At 38.5% G+C, this 24,214-nt stretch overlaps 1 protein-coding gene across 4 annotated transcripts in view; it reads left to right on the top strand.

Annotated features, from left to right (window-relative positions):
- Nucleotides 1-23,576, top strand: part of SCML2 (Scm polycomb group protein like 2) — a 117,250-nt gene extending 93,674 nt beyond the window's left edge. For 2 of the 4 annotated variants that reach the window (XM_024241124.3, XM_054544369.2), the window contains 7 exons: nucleotides 2,643-2,763; nucleotides 4,691-4,894; nucleotides 5,894-6,076; nucleotides 15,004-15,117; nucleotides 16,063-16,314; nucleotides 20,285-20,436; nucleotides 21,502-23,576. In XM_024241124.3, the coding sequence (XP_024096892.1) occupies nucleotides 2,643-2,763; nucleotides 4,691-4,894; nucleotides 5,894-6,076; nucleotides 15,004-15,117; nucleotides 16,063-16,314; nucleotides 20,285-20,436; nucleotides 21,502-21,630 (1,155 nt within the window). In that variant the 3' untranslated portion in view covers nucleotides 21,631-23,576. The remainder of the gene's footprint in view (nucleotides 1-2,642; nucleotides 2,764-4,690; nucleotides 4,895-5,893; nucleotides 6,077-15,003; nucleotides 15,118-16,062; nucleotides 16,315-20,284; nucleotides 20,437-21,501) is intronic. The other 2 variants (XM_024241127.2, XM_054544368.2) reach the window with 2 other exon arrangements.
- The last annotated feature ends 638 nt before the right edge of the window (nucleotides 23,577-24,214 follow it).

Below are 24,214 nucleotides of genomic sequence, written 5' to 3'. Positions count from 1 at the left end.
GAAAGATCATTTGAACCCAGGAGTTTGAGACCAGCCTGGGCAACATGGCAAAACCCCATCTCTACACAAAATACACAAATTAGCTGGGTGCAGTGGCTCACGCATGTAGCCCCAGCTACATGGGAAGCTGAGGCAGCAGCAGAATTGCTTGAGCCTAGGAGGTGGAGGTTGCAGTGAGCTGAGATGGTGCCATTGCACTCCAGCTTGGGTGACAGGAGTGAAAGCTTGTCTCAAAGGGGGGAAAAAAAAGGAAAGGAAAAGGAGGAACAGAAACAAACACAGAGGAGATAAATCAAAATAGTAGACCCAGCCAGGCGTGGTGGCTCACGCCTGTAATCCCAGCACTTTGGGAGGCTGAGGCTGGTGAATCACCTGAGGTCAGGATTTCGAGACCAGCCTGGCCAACATGGCGAAACCTCATTTCTACTAAAAATACAAAAATTAGTCAGGCATGCTCACAGGTGTCTGTAATCCCAGCTACTCAGGAAGCTGAGGCACGAGAATCACTTGAATCCAGGAGGTGGAGGTTGCAGTGAGCCGAGATTTCGCCACTGCACTCTAGCCTGTGCGACAGAGTGAGACTCCATCTCCAAAAAAAAAAAAAAGTTGACCCAGATCCAAACATACTGGTAATTGCATGAAAAGTTAGTGGATTATCCTTTCTAGTTAAAAAGACAGAGATTATCAACATGGATTTTTTTTTTTTAAAGACCCAAATATATCCTGTCTACAAGAGATGCACTCTAAATATAAAGACATAGAATCTTTTCAGATCTCTTGCGGCTGACTGAATTAAATGCCAGCAGTATTATCTTACACATTCCTGAGTTCAGCCATCCGATATCAGTATCTATAACATTTCCATTTTGTTTCAACTTATGTTTGCTGTATGGAAAAAAAAGAACATTGTGATTTTAAAATATATTGATACTGGTATTTTTCTTTAAAAACACTCAAAATTTACAAAATAAAAATCAAAAGTCAAAGCTAAATATTTCAAAAATATAGTCATGAACATTGAAAAAATAAAGCAGATTGTTCTAATATAAATGGTGGCAGGTGAAATTTTTTAAATGAAAAATAAAAGTTAATAGTGAAATTTAAAGTGAAATAATATTTTAAATGCATTAAAAAATTAACATGTATGTATATTTTCCAGCTTCTGAAATGTCTTTGTGATTAGTTGGTACAATGGTGAAAATGTAAGATAACACCAAATAGTTTCCTTTGACTCCTTTAGTTTCCAGTTCCAAGCTAATTTGATAATTTTGGAGAGCTCTCTTTGAAAACGTTGTTTATTTGATGATGGGGATGGAGAAGGGGCAGGTACTTTAATCTTTTAAAAATTATTTTAAAAATTTTTTACTTTTTATTATGAATACATAATACTTGTATATATTTATGGGATCTATGTCATATTTGGATACAAGTTGTCATTTTCTTCCTCCCCTTAAGGGAGGAGTGCAGGAGCACATTTTCTCGATAAATGTACCTTTATTCAATTTGCAGTGTTAATGCAAACATACTATCTTGGTATGTCTCAAGACAAAGGATTCAGATTTCAGATTTTTAAAATAGTGAAAGAATGACATGATCAACCCAGTAATTATAATTCAGTACTGAAAAATAACATGATTGTGTCCAGGCAGTGGCGCATGCCTGTAATCCCAGCACTTCGGGAGGCAGAGGTAGGAGGATCCCTTGAGCCCAGGAGCTCAAATCCAGCCAGGGCAACATAGCAAGACAAAAAAAAAAAATCACATTTTTTGTTTCTTTAACATTGATAAAGAACACTGTATCAATGTTAAATAAACAAAAATGTGGTTTACTAGATTACTGTCAACCCAAAGGACAGCCATTAATTTAAGCAAATAAATTCCAGCAACATTGAATGTTCTATTTTTTACTCCTTTGTTCCTGCCTTTTAAATGCCCTCTGTTATTACCTTTTCTATGCACAGGAATCCCTTCTCTTATATTGGAGAGTCATGTTTGAAGGTGGCTCCTGGAAAACCCCAAGAGTTGATGTAAAATAAACAAAATGCTAGTGAAGTTTAACAATGCTCAGGAGACATTGGTTCTTATAGGCAGTAGGCATAATTTTGTATAGACTTTAGCAAGCCATCTGTTGGGATTTTGTCAGAATTATTGTATGTAATATGGAGAAATGTGGGTTAGACACAGCGAAGACTAACTAGATGAGCAACTTCTTTCTGAAAATAAACTCTGTCCTCTGCCTTGCTGAGATTTTTTTTCTATTGGAGGTATTGCTCTGGGTTAGAGATTTACAGATTTTTCTTTAGCAATGTGAAAAAACTTGTCTTACAGGGAACCTCAAAAAATAAAGTACGTTTTATGGAATAAACTAATTTGGCTAAGGTGTAATTAGTTGCAGCAGGAGTAGGACAGGGAATCCCAGCCATTTGGTCTCTTTCTCCCCTACCTGGACAGTTTGTGGTCCTCTGAGAAGCTCAGTTTGGAAAGTTCTGCAGTTCATGACACACACGGGGGTTTCCAACCTGAGGACTTCTGATAACTAATAATTTTATAAACCAATGATATTTATAATTTTCTGACTTTCTTATCTAAGAATGTATTAATGAGTATTGTATACTTGTGTTTTTTTCCCTTTGTTTTTAACAGGAAAAACCTTTGCCTGTGATATGTTCTACATCTGCAGCTTCTCTAAAATCGCTGACCAGAGACCGTGGCATGTTATATAAAGATGTCGCTGCTGGGCCATGTAAAATAGTGATGTCTACAGGTAAATTCATATTTTAAAAATAGTATAGAATTACTAATCTTTTATCCTGTATTATTTTCAGTGTCTTCGAAGTCCTGGAAATAAAATAATAGGGGAAAAAGATGGTAATATTAAACATTTATCTTAGCATTTTTCATATTAAAGTATTTTGAAATTCTGATTGTTCCATTTTACATTAAGGAAAAAGTCTTTAAATACATGAGTCACTTGAAAATTCAGATACTCTTAAAGTATTTTATCCATTTAAGTAAGATTTATGAAATTTACATTGTCAAATCTATTCTTGTTTTCCCTTTATCTCATTTCAAAATTTGTCTTTTTGTATTGTATGTATTTTCAAAGCTGCCTCAAACCTTTTCTTAATGCCTTTTAAAAATTATCTCCCTTACACTCTCCTATTCCTTGGACATTTTTTTCCTTTTAATTTTTCTTTCCTGACTAAAAGTAAATTTAGTTTTTTAAAAATAGAAGTCACTTTAAAAATGATTGTTGTAACATATCTCATTTTTTTCAGTTTATTATTTCTGATTTGTAATTAACAGGAAAGACTAGCTAAATGGATATAACACAAAGGAGATAAAACATTGAAATCCTTGTTTAGCTTCACGTGTGTTCAGTAGAATTTGTCCATGTCATCAGCACCGTGGGTTGAATTTTTAATAGCTATTTCATTTCTGAAGGATAACAGTCCTTCCTCTGGCTGTTGCCACAAAGTTGAATTGTATATTTCAACAGAGCAAAACTGAGATTGATCAGTTTTCTTATACTAAATATAGACTATGTGTGTGTGAAAGTTTTGCAATAAAAATAACATGCTTCTTAGGGGGACAATTTATTTTATTTTTGGTAGTGATGTGCCCTCATGTTTTGTTTCTTTGTTTTTTTTTTGTTTTGTTTTGTTTTGAGACAGTCTCACTTCATCACCCAGGCTGGAGTGCAGTGGCGTGATCTTGGCTAAATGCAACCTCTGCCTCCCGGGTTCAAGTGATTCTCCTGCCTCGCCTCCCAAGTATCTGGGACTACAGGCATGTGCCACCACACCCAGATAATTTTCGTATTTTTAGTAGAGATGGGGTTTCACTATGTTGGCCAGGCTGGTCTCAAACTCTTGACCTGAGTTGATCCGCCCACCTTGGCTTCCCAAAGTGCTGGGATTACAGGCGTGACCAACTGCGCCCAGCTTCCCTCATGTTTTTTATAGTGTATATTGATTTGCATTTGTTGATTCTCAGTAAAGAAAATTATTAGAAGTTGGCATTTATGTGATTATAGATGAATTGCTTCTATATCATATGCTTTTATTATACTAAGGAGAGAGTTTATTTTAAAATTTTCTTCTGTGAATCTTGGTGTATATATAGAAGGAACATTTTTATTTTCTTAAAATTAATAAAATATTAATATATATCAATATAACTTAACTGTTATATATATCTTAAATTGTTTGGTTACTTTAGAAAATATAATTGAGGTGCAGTATTGGTAATTTAAAAGAAATTCAGTCCAAAAAAGAGCATAGCAAGATGACCCGTTTTGAAAGGAAATTCTTGTACTGTGTATACAATTAAAAGATGAAAATATTCATCTGTCTTTGTGCCATTTTATATAATGTGGGAATGTATGAAGAATTGTTTTTGTGATGTTCCTAAAATGTCTGTAGGTTTTATATCATCAGTTTGGACAAGATTCTAAAAAATTGAATAAACATTTTGATTGTTTCTTTGTGAGTTCAGTGTCTTTGCATGAATGTAAAAATATATTTACCTACATATTTTTAGGTAGCAGAAATGATCATTGATATTAACTATATTTAGGTTTTCTGTGAGTGAAGTGGCTAGTGGGATGTAGTAATTGATTATGTAGTATTTTCACAAAATTTCTTTTAATCAGTCTCATTGTTGTGTATGCATACGCATTTTTCCTCAAGTCTGTGTCTATGTAAACAAACATGGAAACTTTGGCCCTCATCTGGATCCGAAGAGAGTCCAGCAGCTGCCTGACCACTTTGGCCCGGGCCCGGTGAATGTGGTGCTTCGCCGGATTGTGCAGGCCTGTGTGGATTGTGCCCTTGAAACTAAAACTGTTTTTGGATACCTGAAGCCAGATAATCGTGGAGGAGAAGTGATAACTGGTATACTTATCTAATACGTTGTCTAATTCAGTCCCTTCCCCCTTCCCCCTTCCCTTCCCCCTCCCCCTCCCCCTCCCCTTCCTCCTCCCCCTCCCCCTCCCCTTCCTCTTCTTCTTTCTTCCTTCTTCTTCTACTTTTTAGAACAGGGTCTCACTCTGTCACCCAGGCTGGAGTGCAGTGGTGTGATCTTGGCTCACTGCAGCCTCCACCTCCCAGGTTCAAGTGATTCTCCCACTTTAGCTTCCTGAGTAGCTGGGATTATAGGCATGCACCATCATGCCTGGCTAACTTTTGTATTTGTAGTAGAGACAGGGTTTTGCCATGTTGCCCAGGCTGGTCTTGAACTCCTGGCCTCATGTGATCTGCCCACCTTGGCCTCCCAGAATGCTGGGATTACAGGTGTAAGCCACTGCACCTAGCCTGTAATATTTATTATATTAGTATAATAGAACATTATAGGAGTTATAATATATGTTTATAGACTTTAAGCCCTGGTTTGAAAAGTTTACTTTTAGAATGGACAAATGATGTCAGAATAATGTAAATTGGGACAAAAGTCACAGATTCTTCATTTTACATGCTGTGTTAAGCTCACTATAGGCAGAGTACCTTGGCTGATAATATATTTTCTCTATAAGAAGCTCTAAATAAATATGTGACTCAAGAAGTCATTAAGCAATAAGATACAGTTGGTGGCTATCATCAGACACCACAACATTCATACCCATGGAATATTTGGAATAGAAGGAAGCGTTACATAGATCAGTGAGTTTCTGTTGTTGTTGTTGACTTAAGAGTATTTTCACATGAGGATGTTTTTACCAATACAGGCTATTGTGTTTGAGAGGAGCTTTTATAATTTAAGATTATTCCTTTATGAATGACAAAAAACACAAATTAGACTTATAATACCTTTCCTAAAGTGATAGTTTTTTTTTAATTAGTGTTGTATTTCTCATTTCTCTGAGACTACTGACATCCTTTTTTTTTCCCCAATAGCCTCCTTTGATGGGGAAACTCATTCCATCCAGCTCCCTCCAGTGAACAGTGCATCATTTGCTCTTCGCTTTCTTGAGAACTTCTGCCACAGTCTGCAGTGTGATAACCTTTTGAGTAGCCAGCCTTTTAGTTCTTCCAGGGGTCTTACTCACAGCTCTGCAGAGCCTGATAAAAATCAGTCAGGTGAGAGCTTACACTTCTGTTTAACTTGAGAATCTTGTGTAATTGTTTTTCCTTGTGTTCTCCTCAAAGTAAACATTTTAGCCACAGTGAACTAATTAGAAATGTATAACATATAGTTGTTTTTGTTCGTTCAAAATAGGAAAGTAATTTCTTGTATTCATAATGAACTTGAAAATCAAAGCCCATGGCTTACTTATGTTTGGCTTCATTTTGACTACCTCACAGAGTTAAACATTCTCTATTAGACTGAAGTATGGCTTTAAAGTTACTGACCTTTATAATCCTCAGAAGTTAGCAAAGCGTATTGAGCCCATTGGCTATAAAGATAATTTTGTTGGCAGTCATTGAGGTTTGACAAATGATGATACGGTTTTGTTGTTGTTTTTGGAGACGGAGTCTCGCTCTGTCACCCCAGGCTGAAGTGTAGTGGCGCAATCTCAGCTCACTGCAACCTCCGCCTCCCGGATTCAAGTGATCCTCCTGTCTCAGCCTCCCGAGTAGCTGGGATTACAGGCGCCCACCACGATGCCCAGCTAATTTTTGTAGTTTTAGTAGAGACAGGGTTTTGCCATGTTGGCCAGGGTGGTCTTGAACTCCTGACCTTAAGTGATCCTCCCGCCTTGGCCTCCCAAAGTGCTGGGATTTACAGGTGTGAGCCTCCACACCCAGCCTGTGATATGCTTGAATTTGACATTTGAACCATGGTTGCTTCTCTTCCATAAGAACCCCAAACTGATGCCTGAATAAGAGGGTAGGTGTAAGATAGCCCTGTAGAACCAAAAGCGGGTTTCTTGCTTCTGATCTCTAAAGCAAGAAAGCTCTTTCAGCTTTTATGCAAGTGCTGTTTGTTTTTTGGGAGTGGTTTGTCTCTTTTTCATGTGACTCATGAAAGCTATGTTCTACTGATCATGGCAGGATTGTATGTGGGTCTTTAAAGAGTAGCTGAAATTCTCAGGTGTTATTGCCGCATGGTTTTCTGGCCAGGTGCTGCTGATTCTGGAAATACAGAGTACTATCACAGACTATCTTTTTAAGTCCAGGGATTCTAATTCATGTGCCACTCAAGTGTGAAGCGTGGGTACCACGTCTCTAGCTACTACTTTTTTTTCTGGTCCTCCTGGTTACCCTCACCCTTCTTCATAAAGCTTGTCTCCTCTACTTCAGTGACATCTCTCATATCCATCCCCTTTTTTCCATTTCCTTGTTACTACCCTGCTTCAGACTGTAACTAACCCTTTCTCTGGTTTAGTAAAGCAGGCTCCTAACTGGAGTCCTCTTTCCAGTTTCTCCCCTCTGGTGTAGCTGTCCAGTGAGTCCCTTTGAAATAAAGGTATGATACTGTGACATGCTTGCAAAAAGTGTAGTTGGAGAAGCAGTGGCATGGAGAGCACAGGTGTTGGAGTTTGTCAGACCTGGATTCCAATCCTGGCTATGTAATCTCTATGCTGAAAGAGTATAAAGTCTGACCGGCCTACATTTTAATTCAGTTCCTGCTGTTAACTAGCTATGTGCCCATAGACAAAGTACTGAGCCTCTCTAGTTCTCAGTTTCCTTATCTGCAAAGTGGATACCTCTTTAGTTGTGAAATTGAAAGAAAGTATATGTAAATTCTTAGCCTGCATTATGCCTGGCATGAAGTAGGAGCAATAAAAAGTAGCTGTCAGAACTAGGGGGAAGAGGAAGAGTGAAGTTTCATGTTTTCATGTGATATTATCCTTCTTTTTCCTTCTTCAGGAGAGGTAGGAGGTCATCAAAAATGGTAGGAAATTTGGAAGATGGCTAGAAAGGGAAGGGCCACCTGTGTGGGAAGAGGGGTGTCTGTGTATTGATAGGTTTTCTGTTTCTAAGAGTAATTTTGGGAAAATACGAGTTGGAGATGTTGAGAGTACAATTTCCCGATTTCTTTTCTTTTTTTTTGGAGACAGAGTCTCACTCTGTCACCCAGGTTGGAGTGCAGTGACACCATCTTGGCTCGCTGCAACCTCCACCTCCTGGGTTCAAGCGATTCTCTTGTCTCAGCCTCCCGAATAGCTGGGATTGCAGGTGCCTGCCACCACGCCTGGCTAATTTTTGTATTTTTAGTAGACATGGAGTTTCACCTTGTTGACCAGGCTGGTCTCAAACTCCTGGCCTCAAGTGATCCTTCCACCTTGGCCTCCCAAAGTGCTGGGATTACAGGCCTGAGCCACTATGCCAGGCCCAATTTCCTGATTTCTTACACAGAGCATTAAGAATGCCAGTAATTTACAAAACCCCATTTTTTGAAAGATTTTAAAGAAAATCTAATTCTTCTTTAAATTGAACACAGAATGTTTGAATTTTCAGATTAATCAAATAATCAGAATAGGTAACTATTTGAAAAAATACACTGAATAATCCACATATTTTACCTTATTTTAGGGGTTATTAATTTTCTCTCACAGAAAGCTTAATTTAGCCATTTGAAAATGGCTTTGAGTTGGAACTCTTATGTTTTTCTTAAGTCAGCTTGTAGTTAAAGAAGTTACATATAAATGTTATGAGGTTATTACTAAGTTTCACGTCTAGTATCCCATTTCTCTTACATTTTTTAAAATAAGTGACTCAAAAATAGTTTAAGATAGAGTGCTCTTCTTAGGAGACTTTGATTCTGACAAATCTAGTGTTTGCATATTTTAGCAGTAATTTTAAAGACATTTTACTGAATTATAGTATACATAGAAAAAATTATACATGGAATGTAGCTTGATTAATTTTCATGCCTGTATAATCAGTCCCTGGTTGGAAAAGTAGCTATTACTAGTACCCTAGAAGCACCGCTAATGTGTCAAACCCCCTTTCATCCACTACTACCCCTCACTTCGCACAAGGATACCTACTGTCCTGACTTCTAGTACCATATATTACTTTTGCCTATTTTTGAACTTTATAGAAATGGAATTATACAGCATTTACTCTCGTGCCTAGCTTTTTTGGCCTATCATTATGTTTGTAAGTTTCATCTGTATCGTTGCATATAGTTAGATCGTTCATTCTCATTGCTGTATAATATTCTGTTGTATAAATATGCTACCATGGTATGTATCCATTTGAGTGCTTTCTGTTTTGTGCCCTTATAAATAGTGTTATGTTTTGTACTCTTATAAATAGTGTTATCATGAACATTCTATACACATCTTTCTGTTCCTGTATCTATCAATTGCTAGGTCACAGGAAATGCATAGATTAAGCTTTAGTAGATACTGCCAAACAGTTTTTCAAAGTGGTTGCCTCAATTTACTTTCCTATCAGCTCTCTGCTTTTTAAAATAGATTATAATTCTCAGGTGAAATTTTTTATTCTTTGATCTTTTCTGTCCATTTTTCCTGTTTTCTTGAACATATTCATCAAAATTGCGTTATAGTCTTTGTCTACTGACACCAGTAGTTTTTCTCTCAATAGTTGGTTATATGGTCTTTCTTCTTTGCATGTTTACCACTATTTTTTTGTATGTGGGACATTGTATATAAAAGATCTGCAGAAGCTCCAGATTTCTACCTTAAAAAGTTTCCTCTTTTTTAAGCAGAAAGAAGGAGGGCTCATTCCATTCAGTGATTGAGCTGGGTTGGGACTGAATAGCAGTTTTAGTAAGACTCAGTCTATCTCCTGATTCCTTGCTATTCTTCAGGTGTTACTTTCCCACGCTTTTGATTGACAACCTGGGAATTACCTAGCTCCTTAGCCTTGAAAGACTATGGGGAATTGTACTTCTCTCCTTCAGAGGTTTGCTGCTCAGCTCTTTAGCCTTCTTCCTCATGTATTATCACAACTTTGCACCTGTGTTTAGGTGGCTTGTGTGCTTGCCACAAACACACAATAAAATAAAGACCCCCTGGTGGGTCTTTATTTCTTAAGCATCATAAGACTGTGAGAGATTTCAGCGTGCCTTTTAAGAGTTTTCAGCCTAACTCCCCAGCTTCCTGTGTAGCTCCAGAACTTGGCAAATATCCCAACCAGCTATGAGTTTGAGTTTCTGATTTGTCACTCCAGCTGTGTGAAGCTGCTAAATCTTTTTTGATTTATTTTTGTCTAGGTATAGCCCTCTGCCTGTGTCAAGTTCTGTTTTCACTGTAGTGCCAAGAATCAGCAGATTCCTACAGGGAAAAAATATGACGAAATCTTCAGTTTAGACTAGAATGGTTCTTCCCCTCTGGAATTTGATTTTATTAGTTCCTATGACTGCTATACCTTGAGGATGCTTTTCTTGTAATAACTTTATTGAGCTATAATTTACATACCATAATTTCACCCTTTTAAAAGTATACAATTCAATATTTTTTAAGTGTATTCACAGAGTTGTGCAGTCATCACCACTATCTTCATCACCCCCAAAAGAAATCCCATACCTATTAACTATCATCCCTCAATCTCTTTTCCCCCTCACCGCTGGAAACCATTCATTGACTTTCTGTCTTTATAGATTTTCCTATTCTAGACATTTCATATTAATAGAATCATATAATATGCAGCCTTTGTGTGTGGCTTCTTTCACTTAGCATAATGTGTTTTGTTGTTTGTTTGTTTTGTTTTTTTGAGACGGAGTCTCGCTCTGTTGCCTAGGCTGGAGTGCAGTGGTATGATCTTGGCTCGCCACAACCTCTGCCTCCTGGGTTCAAGTGATTCTCCTGCCTCAGCCTCCTGAGTAGCTGGGACTACAGGTGCACACCACCACACCCAGCTAATTTTTGTATTTTTAGTAGAGACGTGGTTTCACCATGTCATCCAGGCTGGTCTCGAATTCCTGACCCCAAGTGATCCGCCCATCTTGGCCTTCCAAAATGCTGGGATTACAGGTGTGAGCCCCTGTGCCCACCCTATGTTTTCAAGGTTCACCCATGTGGTAGCATGTATCAGTGCTTCATTCCTTTTTGTGGCTGAATAATATTCTATTGTATGGCTGTATTATGTTTATCCATTCATCAATTGATGTACTTCTGGATTGTTTCTACTTTTTGGCTATTAGGAATGCTGCTGCAATGAACATTTGTATATAAGTTTTTGTGTGGACACATGTTCTCTCAGGTACAAACCTAGGAGTGGAATTGTTGGGTCATATGGTTAACTCTGTTTAACTTGATGAGGACCTGACAGACTTTTCCAAAGAGGTTATACCATTTTACATTTTCATCAGCAGTGAATGAAGGTTTCAATTTCTCCTTTTAAACACTTGTTATTGTCCATCTTTTTCATTATACCCATTCTAGCAGGTGCGAAATGGTATCTCATTATGGTGTGATTTGCATTTTTCCAGTAGTTAATGATGAGCATCTTTTCTTGTGCTTTTTGGCCATTTGTGTATCTTCAGAGAAATGTCTGTTCGAATCCTTCGTCCATTTTTAATTGGTTTCATTGTCTTTTTATTGTTGAATCATAAGAGTTCTTTGTATATTCTGGATACAAGTCCTGTATGAGGTATATGCTTTGCATGTATTTTATCCCATTCTTTGGGGTTGTCTTCTCACTTCCTACTTTTTTTTTTTTTTTTTTTTTTACGACGGAGTCTTGCTTTGTTACCCAGGCTGGAGTGCAGTGGTGTGATTTTGGCTCACCGCAACCTCTGCCACCAGTTTCAAGCAATCCTCCCACCTCAGCCTCCAGAGTGCCAGGACTACAGGTGTGTGCCCCCACACTTGGCTAATTTTTGTATTTTTAGTAGAGATGAGGTGGCATGGTTTGGCTGTGTCCCCACCCAAATCTCATCTTGAATTATAGTTCCCATAATCCCCACAGGTCATGGGAGGGACCCAGTAGGAGGTAATTGAATCATGGGGGCAGTTACCCTCATGCTGTTCTTGTGATAGTGAGTGAGTTCTCATGAGATCTGATGGTTTTAGAAGGGGCTTTCCTCCCTTTGCTCTGCACTTCTGCCTGCTGCCATGTGAGACGTGCCTTTGCTCCTCCTTTGCCTTCTGCCATGATTGTGAGTCCTCCCCAGCCATGTGGAACTGTGAGTCTATTAAACCTCTTTTTCTTTATAAATTACCCAGTCTCCAGTATGTCTTTATTAGTGTGAGAACAGACTAATACACTGGCCTTTTTTTTAGTTCTTTAGACATGATTTTCATTTTTTAGGTCCTTGAATATATTTATAATAGTTGATTTAAAGTATTTGTCTAGGTCGGGTACAGTGGCTCACACCTGTAATCTCAGCACTTTGGGAAGCCGAGGCGTGTGGATCACAGGGTCAGGAGATCGAGACCATCCTGGCTAACACAGTGAAACCCCGTCTCTACTAAAAATACAAAAAAAATTGCCAGGTGTGGTGGCGGGCACCTGTAGTCCCAGCTACTCTGGAGGCTAAGGCAGGAGCATGGCTTGAACCCAGGAGGCGGAGCTTGCAGTGAGCCGAGATCGCACCACTGCACTCCAGCCTGGGTGACAGAGCCAGCCTCCATCTCAAAAAAAAAAAAAAAATTAGCCAGGCGTGGTGGCATGTGCCTATAATATAATCCCAGCTACTTGGGAGGCTGAGGCACAAGAATCATTTGAACCTGGGAGGCAGAGGTTGCAGTGAGCTGAGATCATGCCATTGCACTCCAGCATGAGCAACAGAGTGAGACTGTGTCCCAAAATAAAGTATTTGTCTAGTAAGTCCAATGTCTGGGCTTCCTTAGGGACAGTTTTTGTTGACTGATTTTTTTTTCCTTTGTATGGACCATATTGTTTCTTTGCATGTCTCATTTTTTTTGTTGAAAACTGGACATTTAAAAATCATATAATGGCAACTCTGGAAATCAGATTCCCTTCTCCCTAGGGTTTGTTGTTGCTGGTGCTGTTTAGTGACTTTTCCTCGACTAATTCTGTAAAGTCTATATTTCTTTGTTAAGAGTGGCCACTGAAGTCTGCTTGGTTAGCTTAATGTGGTTAACTAATGATTGGGTAGAAATTTCCTTAAATGCCTGGAACCAGCGTATCTCCCAGCCTTGGCCAAGGGATTTTCTGTGTGTGTTGGGACATAACTTCAGTGCTCCAAGAGGCAGCTTGTAAGTCGACCTTGTGCAGAGCCTCAAGGTCAGCCAGAGATGAAAGATTAGGGTGTTCTCATGTCTTTCCTGTGCATGCATGTATACATCTGTGCACATGCATGTGAACCGTCTAGATTCCCAGGAATATGTTTGTGTTTTTCAAAGTCTCCTAGGGGACATCTTATACCCAGTTTTTCCTTTTAAGCTTTTTGGCCAGCCTGTTGTTAGCCCTGACTGGTAATACTGTCTCAGGCAGCTGCAAAGTTAAACAGTTGCCACCATTTTCCCCCGTCAGATGCCCTGGAGATGGGGTTGTTCACACAGAACAAGCTCTAATTTAGGTCAAAAAAAGACAAACCCTGAAAAGGAGCTTTTCAGTGAGCTTCAAAACTGGTCTAATAGTGATAGTTCTCTGGGCATGGGGCTTTTGGAGAGCTCCAAACCCATTGTGCCCCCTCCAGCGATTATTGCATGGCTGTTTTTCACACCTGCTGTAGTTGTGAAGTGTTGGTTTTCAAGACTACTGTGAAAATGGGGTGAGAGGGATTATATTAGGGCAAGTTAAAATGCCACAGAATTTGCTGTTTTTTCCTGAGATCCATCCATTTTTCTTAAACACTTTGGATTGTGGCAAGTCTTTAATTTCCAGAGTTTTGAAAAAGATAGTTTTTATAGTTTTTGCCAGTGTTTTCATTGTTTTTATGAAGGAGTAGATTTTTGGAGGTCTTTGATCAGTCATCCTGGAAGTGCTTCTCTGATGATTTAAAAAATACTTTGTAAATTACCTGGCTTTTCCTAGTTATCTCTGTAGGAACACTTTCCTCCCTTAGCTTACAACAATACCCAGAAGCAGAAGTCGAGTCAATTTTATATTTGTTTCAGCCCCAGATAGTAGACCATACCCAGCTTGATAAACTTTTCATAAAGCATGAGTACATTACAAATAAATGATAAAGACTTTTTCTAATCTTGCCGAGATTCTGAGGTAAATAAACATCTATAGAAAACTATATTTTAGAACTCGAATTTTCCATATTATTAAATGGGTGTGAAAAGCCAATTATTTCTTTCCTTAGAATTTAATGTCTTAATTGTAGAAATATGAGATATGTTTTGCCTGTTGGTTTTACAGTCCATTATTAAAAATAAAACTAAAGTGGTAAGAGCTCTACTGGACTCATTGGGATTCGCTGAGTAACTAGATTGAGCTAAAGGTTGCTCATCATAAGATTTTGAGAAGCATGCCTGGCCCTCAGCCGAAATTTTGAACCAGATGAAGTTTGACTTTGATACTCATTGCAATCTTTCTTCTCTTTTGAGGTCTACTATCAGACTTTTTAGATTTGTCTTATACCTTATTTGTCCTTTTAGTTGGAGGTTAAATCCGGATATTTGTTGATACTTAGGGTATAACTGATAATTAAAGCTGTCTTTACTTTCAGGATCATGCTTTACAGAGTGGTCCTTTAGGTAGAGGTGCATTTGGTTGAATGATAAGTAAGCAGTAGACTTGTTTTAAGGGTAGCTCTAGGCCAGGATTGTTACTTAACAAAATGGATGTTCATTATATTATATCATTTAATTTCTCTGAAGTTTTAACTCCTCTGGCTCATGGGAACAATTTTCCCAGGCCATTTTAGACACATTTTAATGGGTTGCCTCACTGCCTTGTGAGATATTTAGAGAGATCTGATAACCCCAGAATAAAGAAGCCTAGATATACTCCTTCTGGAAATGCTTTTAACTCTTGAATATTATTTCAGTGAAAATATAAAATAGGATGAAATAGACACGTTATTCATGAACATCAAATAATTGAGAAGTTCTCAATGAAGGTATTGTAGGCAAATGATGTAGAAACAGAAGTGTTTCATGCTGATGATATGAAAATGCTTGAGTATATTAGTTCGTTATAACAGACAACAGTTTTTTCTTTGAAAACAGCAAAAGAAGATGTAACAGAAAGGCAAAGCACCAAACGATCTCCTCAGCAAACTGTACCGTATGTTGTTCCTCTCTCTCCTAAGGTCCCCAAAACAAAGGAGTATGCGTCTGAAGGTAAATAGCATTTACACCTCCCAGGACTGGGAAGAAATGTTTCTCTGCTACCACTTGTGTATACTCTTGGGGTGGTAGTATTGGAGGTAGGGACGTAAATTTGCCCAAATAAGTTTGGCAGTTAGGCTGCTACTTGGACAGCTTTGTTGAACCCTTCATTCCCTTCAGAAGTGGACGGCTGTCATTTCTCCATAGATTTAAAAAAAAAATTGTAATAACCTTTTTCCTTCACTTTTGTATTGCTAAAAACTGGCAGAAAGAAGAATAGAAAAACCTACTGCCTTTCTCCAGAGAATGTGTTAACTGCCCAAGTAGTAAACAAATGTTAGAAACCAACTGTATGATCATATTATAACAAATAGTAATGAAGAACTGCATTTCTAAAAACAAATGCTTCAGTGAGGTGTTTATAGTCTTGGTGGCAAGACTGGCAAATGATAGTAAGTTACTATGAAAAATATAGGTGATATGGAATCACTTTGGACTGTAGGACAATGCCCATTAATATAAATGCCAAGAAAGGTCAAGTCGGGTGGATCATCTGAGGTCAGGAGTTCGAGACCAGCCTGGCCAACATGATGAAACCCTGTCTCTACTAAAAAAAACCCAAAAGATTAGCCGGGCGTGGTGGCAGGCATCTGTACTCCCAGCTACTCGGGAGGCTGAGGTAGGAGAATTGCTTGAACCCAGGAGGCGGAGGTTGCAGTGAACCAAGATTGCACCACTGTACCCCAGCCTGGGCAACAAGAGCAAAACTTTATCTCAATCAATCGGTGCATGCATCCATACCAAGGAGGGGATAGCCATGAACTTTGTGTTAGAGTATTGTGGTTCAGTATAGCACAAGTTAAGTGAACTGTTGCTAGGGATGAGATTTTTAACCTTTTAGTAGTATTTGAATTGTAAGTCTATTGAAGATAGCCTCCTTTGTCTTTTTCCCTGTAGGAGAACCATTGTTTGCTGGGGGAAGTGCCATTCCCAAAGAGGAAAATCTTTCAGAAGATTCTAAGAGCTCATCACTAAATTCGGGAAATTATTTGAATCCTGCCTGTAGAAATCCTATGTATATTCATACTTCAGTCTCCCAGGATTTTTCTCGAAGTGTGCCAGGCACCACAAGTTCACCACTAGTTGGGGACATATCCCCCAAGAGCAGTCCCCATGAAGTTAAATTCCAAATGCAGAGGAAAAGTGAAGGTATGTTCAAAAATAGTGACTCTCAATGTGTTTGTCTTTTGCCTTGAGATTTTCACACCTAACAGCATCCCCTGAGAGTATCACATTGGAGAAAGTGCTAAAATTTGGGAGGCTAAGTCCTCCCTTTCACATCACTGTCAGGTCAGACCATTATGGATCCGCCAATCCTCTTGACAGCACAGAACTGTCTCTAGGGATCTGGATCACCAACCATGTCTCTGATAGAGACTTCTCAGATTAGTAGTGCTTGAACAGTTGTAATTTATCATTTCCTTGGGTACCGTCTGGACTCACAAACCTCTCATGACTCTGAGGCCTGGAAAGACAGTCCCTCTCCTTTCTGTTGTACACTTTTCTTAGTCTCTCTTGAGACCTTCCTGGCCTCAGCTTGTGTTGACTCCTGGATTCGGGCTGGCATCTTGTTACCACAGCCACACCATTTCCTCATTCTCCACATCCTTCCTCAGACCCACCAGGAAGACATGACATGTATAAATAGGGCAACATCCTGTTGCCATTTAGAAAGAGCCAGAACAGGCCAGGCGCAGGGTGGCTCACACCTATAATCCTAGCACTTTGGGAGGCCGAGGCAGGCAGATCACCCGAGGTCGGGAGTTTGAGACCAGCCTGACCAACGTGGAGAAACCCTGTCTCTACTAAAAATACAAAATTAGCTGGGCATGGTGATGCATGCCTGTAATCCCAGCTACTTGGGTGCCTGAGGCAGGAGAATCACTTGAACCCGGGAGGCAGAGGTTGCAGTGAGCCGAGATCGCGCCATTGCATTCCAGCCTAGGCAACAAGAGTGAAACTCCATCTCAAAAAGAAAGAAGAAAGAAAGAAAGGAGCCAAAACAGCCTTCCATGTGCAAAGAGGGCTAATACCCTGTACCTTTGAAGGATTAAGGGTGCAGGAGAGTGAGGGTGGGAATAAGTGTTTTGTCCTTTTTCTCCAGGTAGGCATGCAGGCGAGGTTGAGGAGTGAAGGAAGTGGGAACCCTTGCCTTTGATCATGGGTGTTATCTATGGGCAACCACACTGTGCACATACCATGACACATTTAATGTTGTCAGCCCCATCCCCTCTGGAGATTGTCTCTGCCTTTAGAGTGACATAGCTTGCAGAGTCTAACAATAGATGCTTACTCAATAATGGCTAGTATACCCTGCATTTTAAAGTATTTTCACAAAGTATGACCTTTTGGCGATAGGCTTTCTCAGTTTAAGGTTACTTCTAATGGTGAATATCTCACTTTGAAATCTATGTCAAACACTAAGGTAGCTGGTATTGGGGCGTCAGACGGCTAGCTTCTGGTCTTCTTAGCAATGTAGAGACTAATAGTAATAACATTGCTTTCTAGTAATTTACTTACTGGTAATAGAAATAATCATCATCTTCATCACTATCTGATGTATGCCAGGCATATAATATTTCATATGGCCTCCTACATTATATTGTTACAACAATTCCTTGAAATGTAGGTGCTGGTAAGCATTTTCAGGTAAGAAATTTGAAGTCATTTGGCTAAGGTTCCTCAGCTAGAAAGTGGCTGGGCCAGTCTTTGAGCTCAAACACTCTGACTCCAGGGTTGTACTCTTAACTTCTGTACTGCTTGCACCTCCCAAGAATAGATACGCATTTCCATTAGAAACTGTCTAGAGGTGTCATTACTATTATTTTTAAGGCATTTGAACTGTTACCTAGAGCTAATTCCACTCCTGACAGCCAGTGATGCTCACACAATTTCCTGTCCTGCCTTGTCCCATTATTTGAATGAAAAATACTGCTGATCTTTATTATAGGAAAGAAATCCAATGATGTTGGGGGGGGGGATCAGATCACTTTCATACTTTCATTATATTTATTCTAGAAATATTTATTGATATGCCAGTGTATATAAGACAGAGCCGTTCAGGAGAAAAGCATGACTGGACTTTGATTATTTTTCACATGATTAGTTTGTTTCATGTAATTATTTGAATAACAGTAATGTAATGCTTGCGAACTTCTCTGATTGTTTTGAAGATGTAGGCCCAATTAAATTATATTTTCATGATAGACTAAAAATAGAAAATCTTATGGTTTTATTTTTAATATAAAATTTTATACCCCAAATCATATCTTTTTACATATAGTTTATCTGCAGTAAACTGTAAAACTAGTTACATGTTATTCAAAACATAAATGTACCAGATTATGATGAGAGAAACCAGAAATTCCACAAAAATGTACGTTAGGGATATGATTAGCTTTGCCAGTGATTTTTTTCATGTTATGTTGTGTCTGTGTTAATTTAAAGGAGATGGTGTTTCTGTCTAAATTGTCAGAATGCTAACTTAGGCACAGCATGGTCTACACCATCATCATTTTTACTTGGGTTGATACAGCCTAGCAGAATTTCTCTGTAGATGTGACCAACATTTTTTTCTCTGAGTGGAGGTGAGAATCTATTTTAGTATAGAGTTTTTATTTCACATCATCGTTGTGATGTTGAAAAGAAATAAAATTCAGAGCTACACACAAAAAATTAACCACTATAAGTTCTTTTATTTTCTGTTTTTCTTTATCCTTCCCCTAGGTAAATATACTTAAAATGCTTCTAAAATGGCCATAGCCCAGAGGATAGGAAAGAAAGGGTACTCCTTTGGCTAATTCACACACAAAAAAACATCAAATTTGTGTTGACAGTCCTTGGTTAGAGAAACAAATCTTCCTAGCTAAGTACAAAATTCACTTCAGTTATCCACACTAACTTTAGGGAGTTAAGGGCTCTGGTTGAGTAAATGAATACTTGTCAGGACACAGATTTCATCACAACTTAGTAAAGACCACAGCTAAGACCATTTGAGATATGAGCACTTAAATTGTTTCATGTCTCAGTTATGTATTTTTTTAATGTATAAACCTTCGACCAAAATATCTATTACTATGCAATTAAACATGATAAAGGAATTAAATTAAATGTTAAAGTTATTTCTGACCTACTTAGCAGAAAATAATCTTGTCTTCTTCAAAATTCAGGTAAGCATTTAAGCCATGAGAGACAGGAATCTAAAGAGTAAAGTGATGCTAAAAATATTCTTATTGGATACATCAGAGAGATTTGGTAAAAGGACTAATTTGTTTATCAAAAATAATGGAATTATTGAAATTCTTTGATTAAAGTGAACGCCTTTAAGCAATTAGAAAACTAAATTTAGCCAGGTGTGGTGGCTCATGCCTGTAATTCCAGCACTTTGGGGGCCTGAGGTGGGCAGATTGCTTGAGTCCAGGAGTTTGAGACCGGCCTGGGCAACATGGATAAATCCTGTCTCTACAAAAAATGTAAAGATTAAGCTGCGAGTGGCGGCATGTGTCAGTAGTCCCAGCTACTTGGGAGGCAAGGTGGGAGGATCACTTGAGCCCGGGAGGTCAACGCTGCAGTGAGCCATGATTGTGCCACTGCACTCCAGCCTGGGTAACAGAGCGAGACCCTGTCTCAAAAAAACCAAAACAACACCAACAAAACAAAACAAACAAAAAACTAACTGTATATTTGGGGAATTTCCATTGGATTTAGCTAGTAAAATATACCTAGTCTAGACAGACAGAGATTGAAATTCCTTGAAAGACTTAAGAGAGAAGTCATAGGTTAGATTAGATTAACCTAATTTTACCCGAGTAACAGATCTTTTGCTGTATTTGTCTGTGTCCAAAGAGGCTTGGATTGCTTAGTCTGTTTTGTGATCTTTGAAGCTTTAAGGTAACGTCTGAACCTGCTTTTGTTGTTTGGGGGAGGTCAGATGGGATGCTCTTATGTAGCCATCCTCACATCATTTTTGTATAAGTTTTCACAGTTGGAGTCTTGAGACCTTGTTGGGGAACTTAACAAAAGGTTCCAGAAATGAGACCATTATTCCCTACCTAACATCTCTTCTTTCAGGATAATGATCAGGTCAAGTATGATTTGTCTTTTTTCCCCCCCATTGAAGCTCCAAGTTATATAGCTGTACCTGATCCCAGTGTCCTGAAACAAGGCTTCTCTAAGGACCCTTCAACCTGGTCTGTGGATGAAGTGATACAGTTTATGAAACATACAGATCCTCAGATATCAGGCCCCCTCGCCGACCTCTTCAGGCAACATGTAATGTATCTTTTGATCCGGTTTTCCTGCCGTAATGCCTTTGAATGACCTCTGTGCAGGCCCTTCATTTGGATGCTGTGTGGATGGTGGGGGAACCCTATCAACTGATTTTTCCATATGTGAGAGAGGTTATTTTTCCCAAGGTTAGTTCCTTAAATGGTAGATTAATGGTCTGTTCTTTAAGTGAGTATCCAGGTGCCTAAAATACAAACTGCTTCAACTTCTCAAGATACGATGATTCAGCATTGCAACTCTCAGGTGTACCTCCCTTTTGTAATATCAGATACAAGAATCCTCCCCGACCTGCTCCCAGCTCAGTGCCAGAACCATGAGTAGGAGGGGTTGACCACAAGCTATTACACGGTGGCCTTCCTCCAGTGAATCCAGCAACTTTATAAGATTAAGTACATCCTTTTAAACAGGAACTCACAAATACCAAATAATATGCTTCCATGACATAAATTGATTAAGGTAATAAAGAATTTTAGGAGGATGCCTTGTGACTATTAAGTAATATTTTCAGTGTTTTCTAACAAATCAAATGAGTGATCTATTATCTGAGGTACCCTTTTCACTATCGCAAGAAAATCAGTAGTTTTAGCATCTAACCAGCTTCAGACAACTAACTGATTAGCTTTCAACATAATGACAACACTGTATAGCACATTTACAGTTTGCATTGATATTGACATCTTCCTGGCCCTTCTCAGAAAGTTATTGATCATCTGAAATTCATTTCTACCATTAATAATTTTTGACCTTTTGTCATAGATATATTTAGTATTTTATTTAACACACAGTATTTAAAGTCAGATTGTTTGATACTTGGGACATTTTTTGAAGATACAAGGTTAAATTTTCTTTTTCTTAAAGTTTGAACTAAATTCATAAATTATCAAATGATGCTTCACTGTATAAATTATATTTTTAATAGTTTTCAGGAAATAAAGCATATTCAGAGAATATATATCCGGAGTATACAGCTGCTCTATTTTACATGTTCTTATGTATAAATAACTTGATATGAAAGCATTATTAATGATTATGATTTCCTTCTCTCTGTAGGAAATTGATGGGAAGGCTCTGTTCCTACTCAAGAGTGATGTGATGATGAAGTATATGGGGCTGAAGCTGGGGCCAGCATTAAAGTTGTGTTACTACATTGAAAAACTTAAAGAAGGAAAATACAATTGAAAAAAATGTGTAAGTTTAGATTGGACATAATTCTCAGGTGTACTGTTAACATTTTAATTTAAAAGTATTTCTCTTAGCAGTTTTTGTTTTGTAGACAGTTCCCATAAAAATATTTTATCAGAATTGCAGAACTGTAGTAACAGTTCAGTCAACTTTTTTTTTTTCCTGGGGTCACCAACCAGCTTCGGGAGGCACAGCCGCCACTCCCCCACTCCCCCAGTCTACTTCTTTAAAAAGCATTTAACATGTTAGTATTGGCATATTCAAATTGGCAGTTCTTTATGTCTTTTTAAATTTTCATTGTACAGTTTACAAATATACTTAATGTAGTTAACAGAGAAAAACCTTTGATTTTGGTTAACCTTTGTATCTAGAACCAAAACAGCTAAATCCCAAAGAGGAAAATATCAGGGATTGACAGCTTCTATAATTAAATCCATGAGAATTTTTCCTCACCAGAGAATTTAAAGGTGCACCTGTAGATATCATCTCTTCTCACATATTTTGTGTGATACTCTGTGGTGTTCTGTTCATGTTCTATCAGTATATCTAGAAAGGGAATAGCCATATAAATTATTTTCCTTTTATTATTTCTCTGTATGTTGTATTTGATCATATTTAAAGGAAAAAAGCAAGCTTATAAGCTTTCATAAAGTGTTCTTACCAGTTTTTGATAAATTTTTTAAATTATAGGATAGAATTGTCATTTTATGCAGGAGATATTTATACTACGAGGGTTGTTTGGATGGAGTCGGATTAAATTTTTTCAGTGAAATACTTATTATTTTAAAACTTTCCGTATTTTCACTAAGCTTGGACATTTAACTAGGCATTCTTTTCTTACATCTCTATATGAAGATACCTGTGTCCAAAGTTTTTGAAGATATATATTGTATGTGTTTATTCCTCATATGGTACTTTACCATATTTATATATTGTTTTATACCTGTAGGTTTACACACAAGTAAATCTTTTTTTTCTTGAATTTAATCTGGCACTTTGCACTGCCACAGAGGTAACGATGAACTATGTATATAGTTAGATGTTTTGATTTCGTAAAAAATATATGTCCATCGTTTGCTATCACCAGTACCTCTCAGCTTACTCTTCAGGGGATATGAAACAATCTGTAGATTGGTTTCCATACAGGGAAGTTCTCTGTCCTATGCAATGTTTCTAATTAATTTGCTTAGTTCTGAGCCATTTATTCTGCTACACTTTGAAAGATATATTAGTTCTGACTTATTGTTTGGGGCTTTATTTTATTTTTATTTTTTTGAGATGGAGTTTCACTCTTGTTGCCCAGGCTGGAGTGCAATAGCTCGATCTCGGCTCACTGCAACCTCGCCTCCCTGGTTCAAGCAGTTCTCCTGCCTCAGCGATTACAGGAATGCACCACCATGCCCAGCTAATTTTGTAGAGATGGGGTTTCTCCGTGTTGGTCAGGCTGGTCTCAAACTCCCGACCTCAGGTGATCCGCCCACCTTGGCCTTGCAAAATGCTGGGATTACAGGCGTGAGCCACCATGCCCAGCCATGTTTGGGGCTTTATTTTATAAGTTAGAACTTTGAAGAGGAAATGGTGCTATATGTTTATTGTTATTACTTTGTGTAACTTTGATATAATGTTTATAAGCTATGAGAATCAGTTATAAAAGTATTAGCCATTTGTTGTAAATGCCAATAAAATATTCACCAGGGGCAAGAATGTACATTTTCTTTTTAGAAAACCAAATGTACTTCAGACATGAATGCAACTATTTAAAGAATAGCTTCATCTATGTTATTCCTTATATGTCATAAGATTCTTACTTAAACTTGGTCTTCTTTCAAGTTGTTTGTATGAAGATGCTGTACCCACTTGAACAGTCCTCAGGTGTTTACATAAATACTATGTTTTACAGTTTTCATATTTTAAAATATTAATAAAGTTAATCGCAACGATTCATTCAAAGCCTCAGATGTGATTTTATTTATCATTAACTGCATTACATTAAAGTGTGTATTTGTTGGAACTGAAACAGAGCCACTCTAGTAAGCTTGTGGCTTTCCATGTCCAAATACTTGAGTTTTAAAACCTGCCCAGATTCTACTGCTAAACAGATGTCTAAGAGCCAAGGGCTGATTTCTTACAGGGGTCTTCAATGAGACCCCAGGAGGGGCTGTAAGAAGTTCAGTCGATGAGCTGTATCTGTACTCAGAGCCTTTGTTATTTATTGTATCATCAGTGATGCAAGAGTGCTAGAAAATGCCCATGCCCTGAGATATCTCATCCCATCTGAGGCTGTACACCTGGTTGGCAACTCCGGCTGCTCTTTTACCACTGGGGGCCAGAGGCCGCCTCCTGGATGTACCTGCTCTTGGCCCTCTGCCTTCAGATGGCCCAGCTGCCCCGGTGGGATGCCCTTGGAAGACTGGGTTACAGTTGCGTAGCCTCACTTATCGAACCCCTACCCCCACCCCAGGAGCTGCGGCTCCAGCTGAGGAACCCAGAAACCCTCACTACTCTTGCTCCTCAGCAGCGTGTCCTGTGATTCATTGGAGACAATGGTGCCCTGACCGAGGCTCCAGGGGTGATGCTCAGT

Source organism: Pongo abelii, chromosome X (assembly GCF_028885655.2).
Source record: "Pongo abelii isolate AG06213 chromosome X, NHGRI_mPonAbe1-v2.0_pri, whole genome shotgun sequence".
Taxonomy (NCBI): domain Eukaryota; kingdom Metazoa; phylum Chordata; class Mammalia; order Primates; family Hominidae; genus Pongo; species Pongo abelii.
Note: the sequence above shows the minus strand (reverse complement) of the source record. Positions and strands in the feature narration are given on the sequence as shown.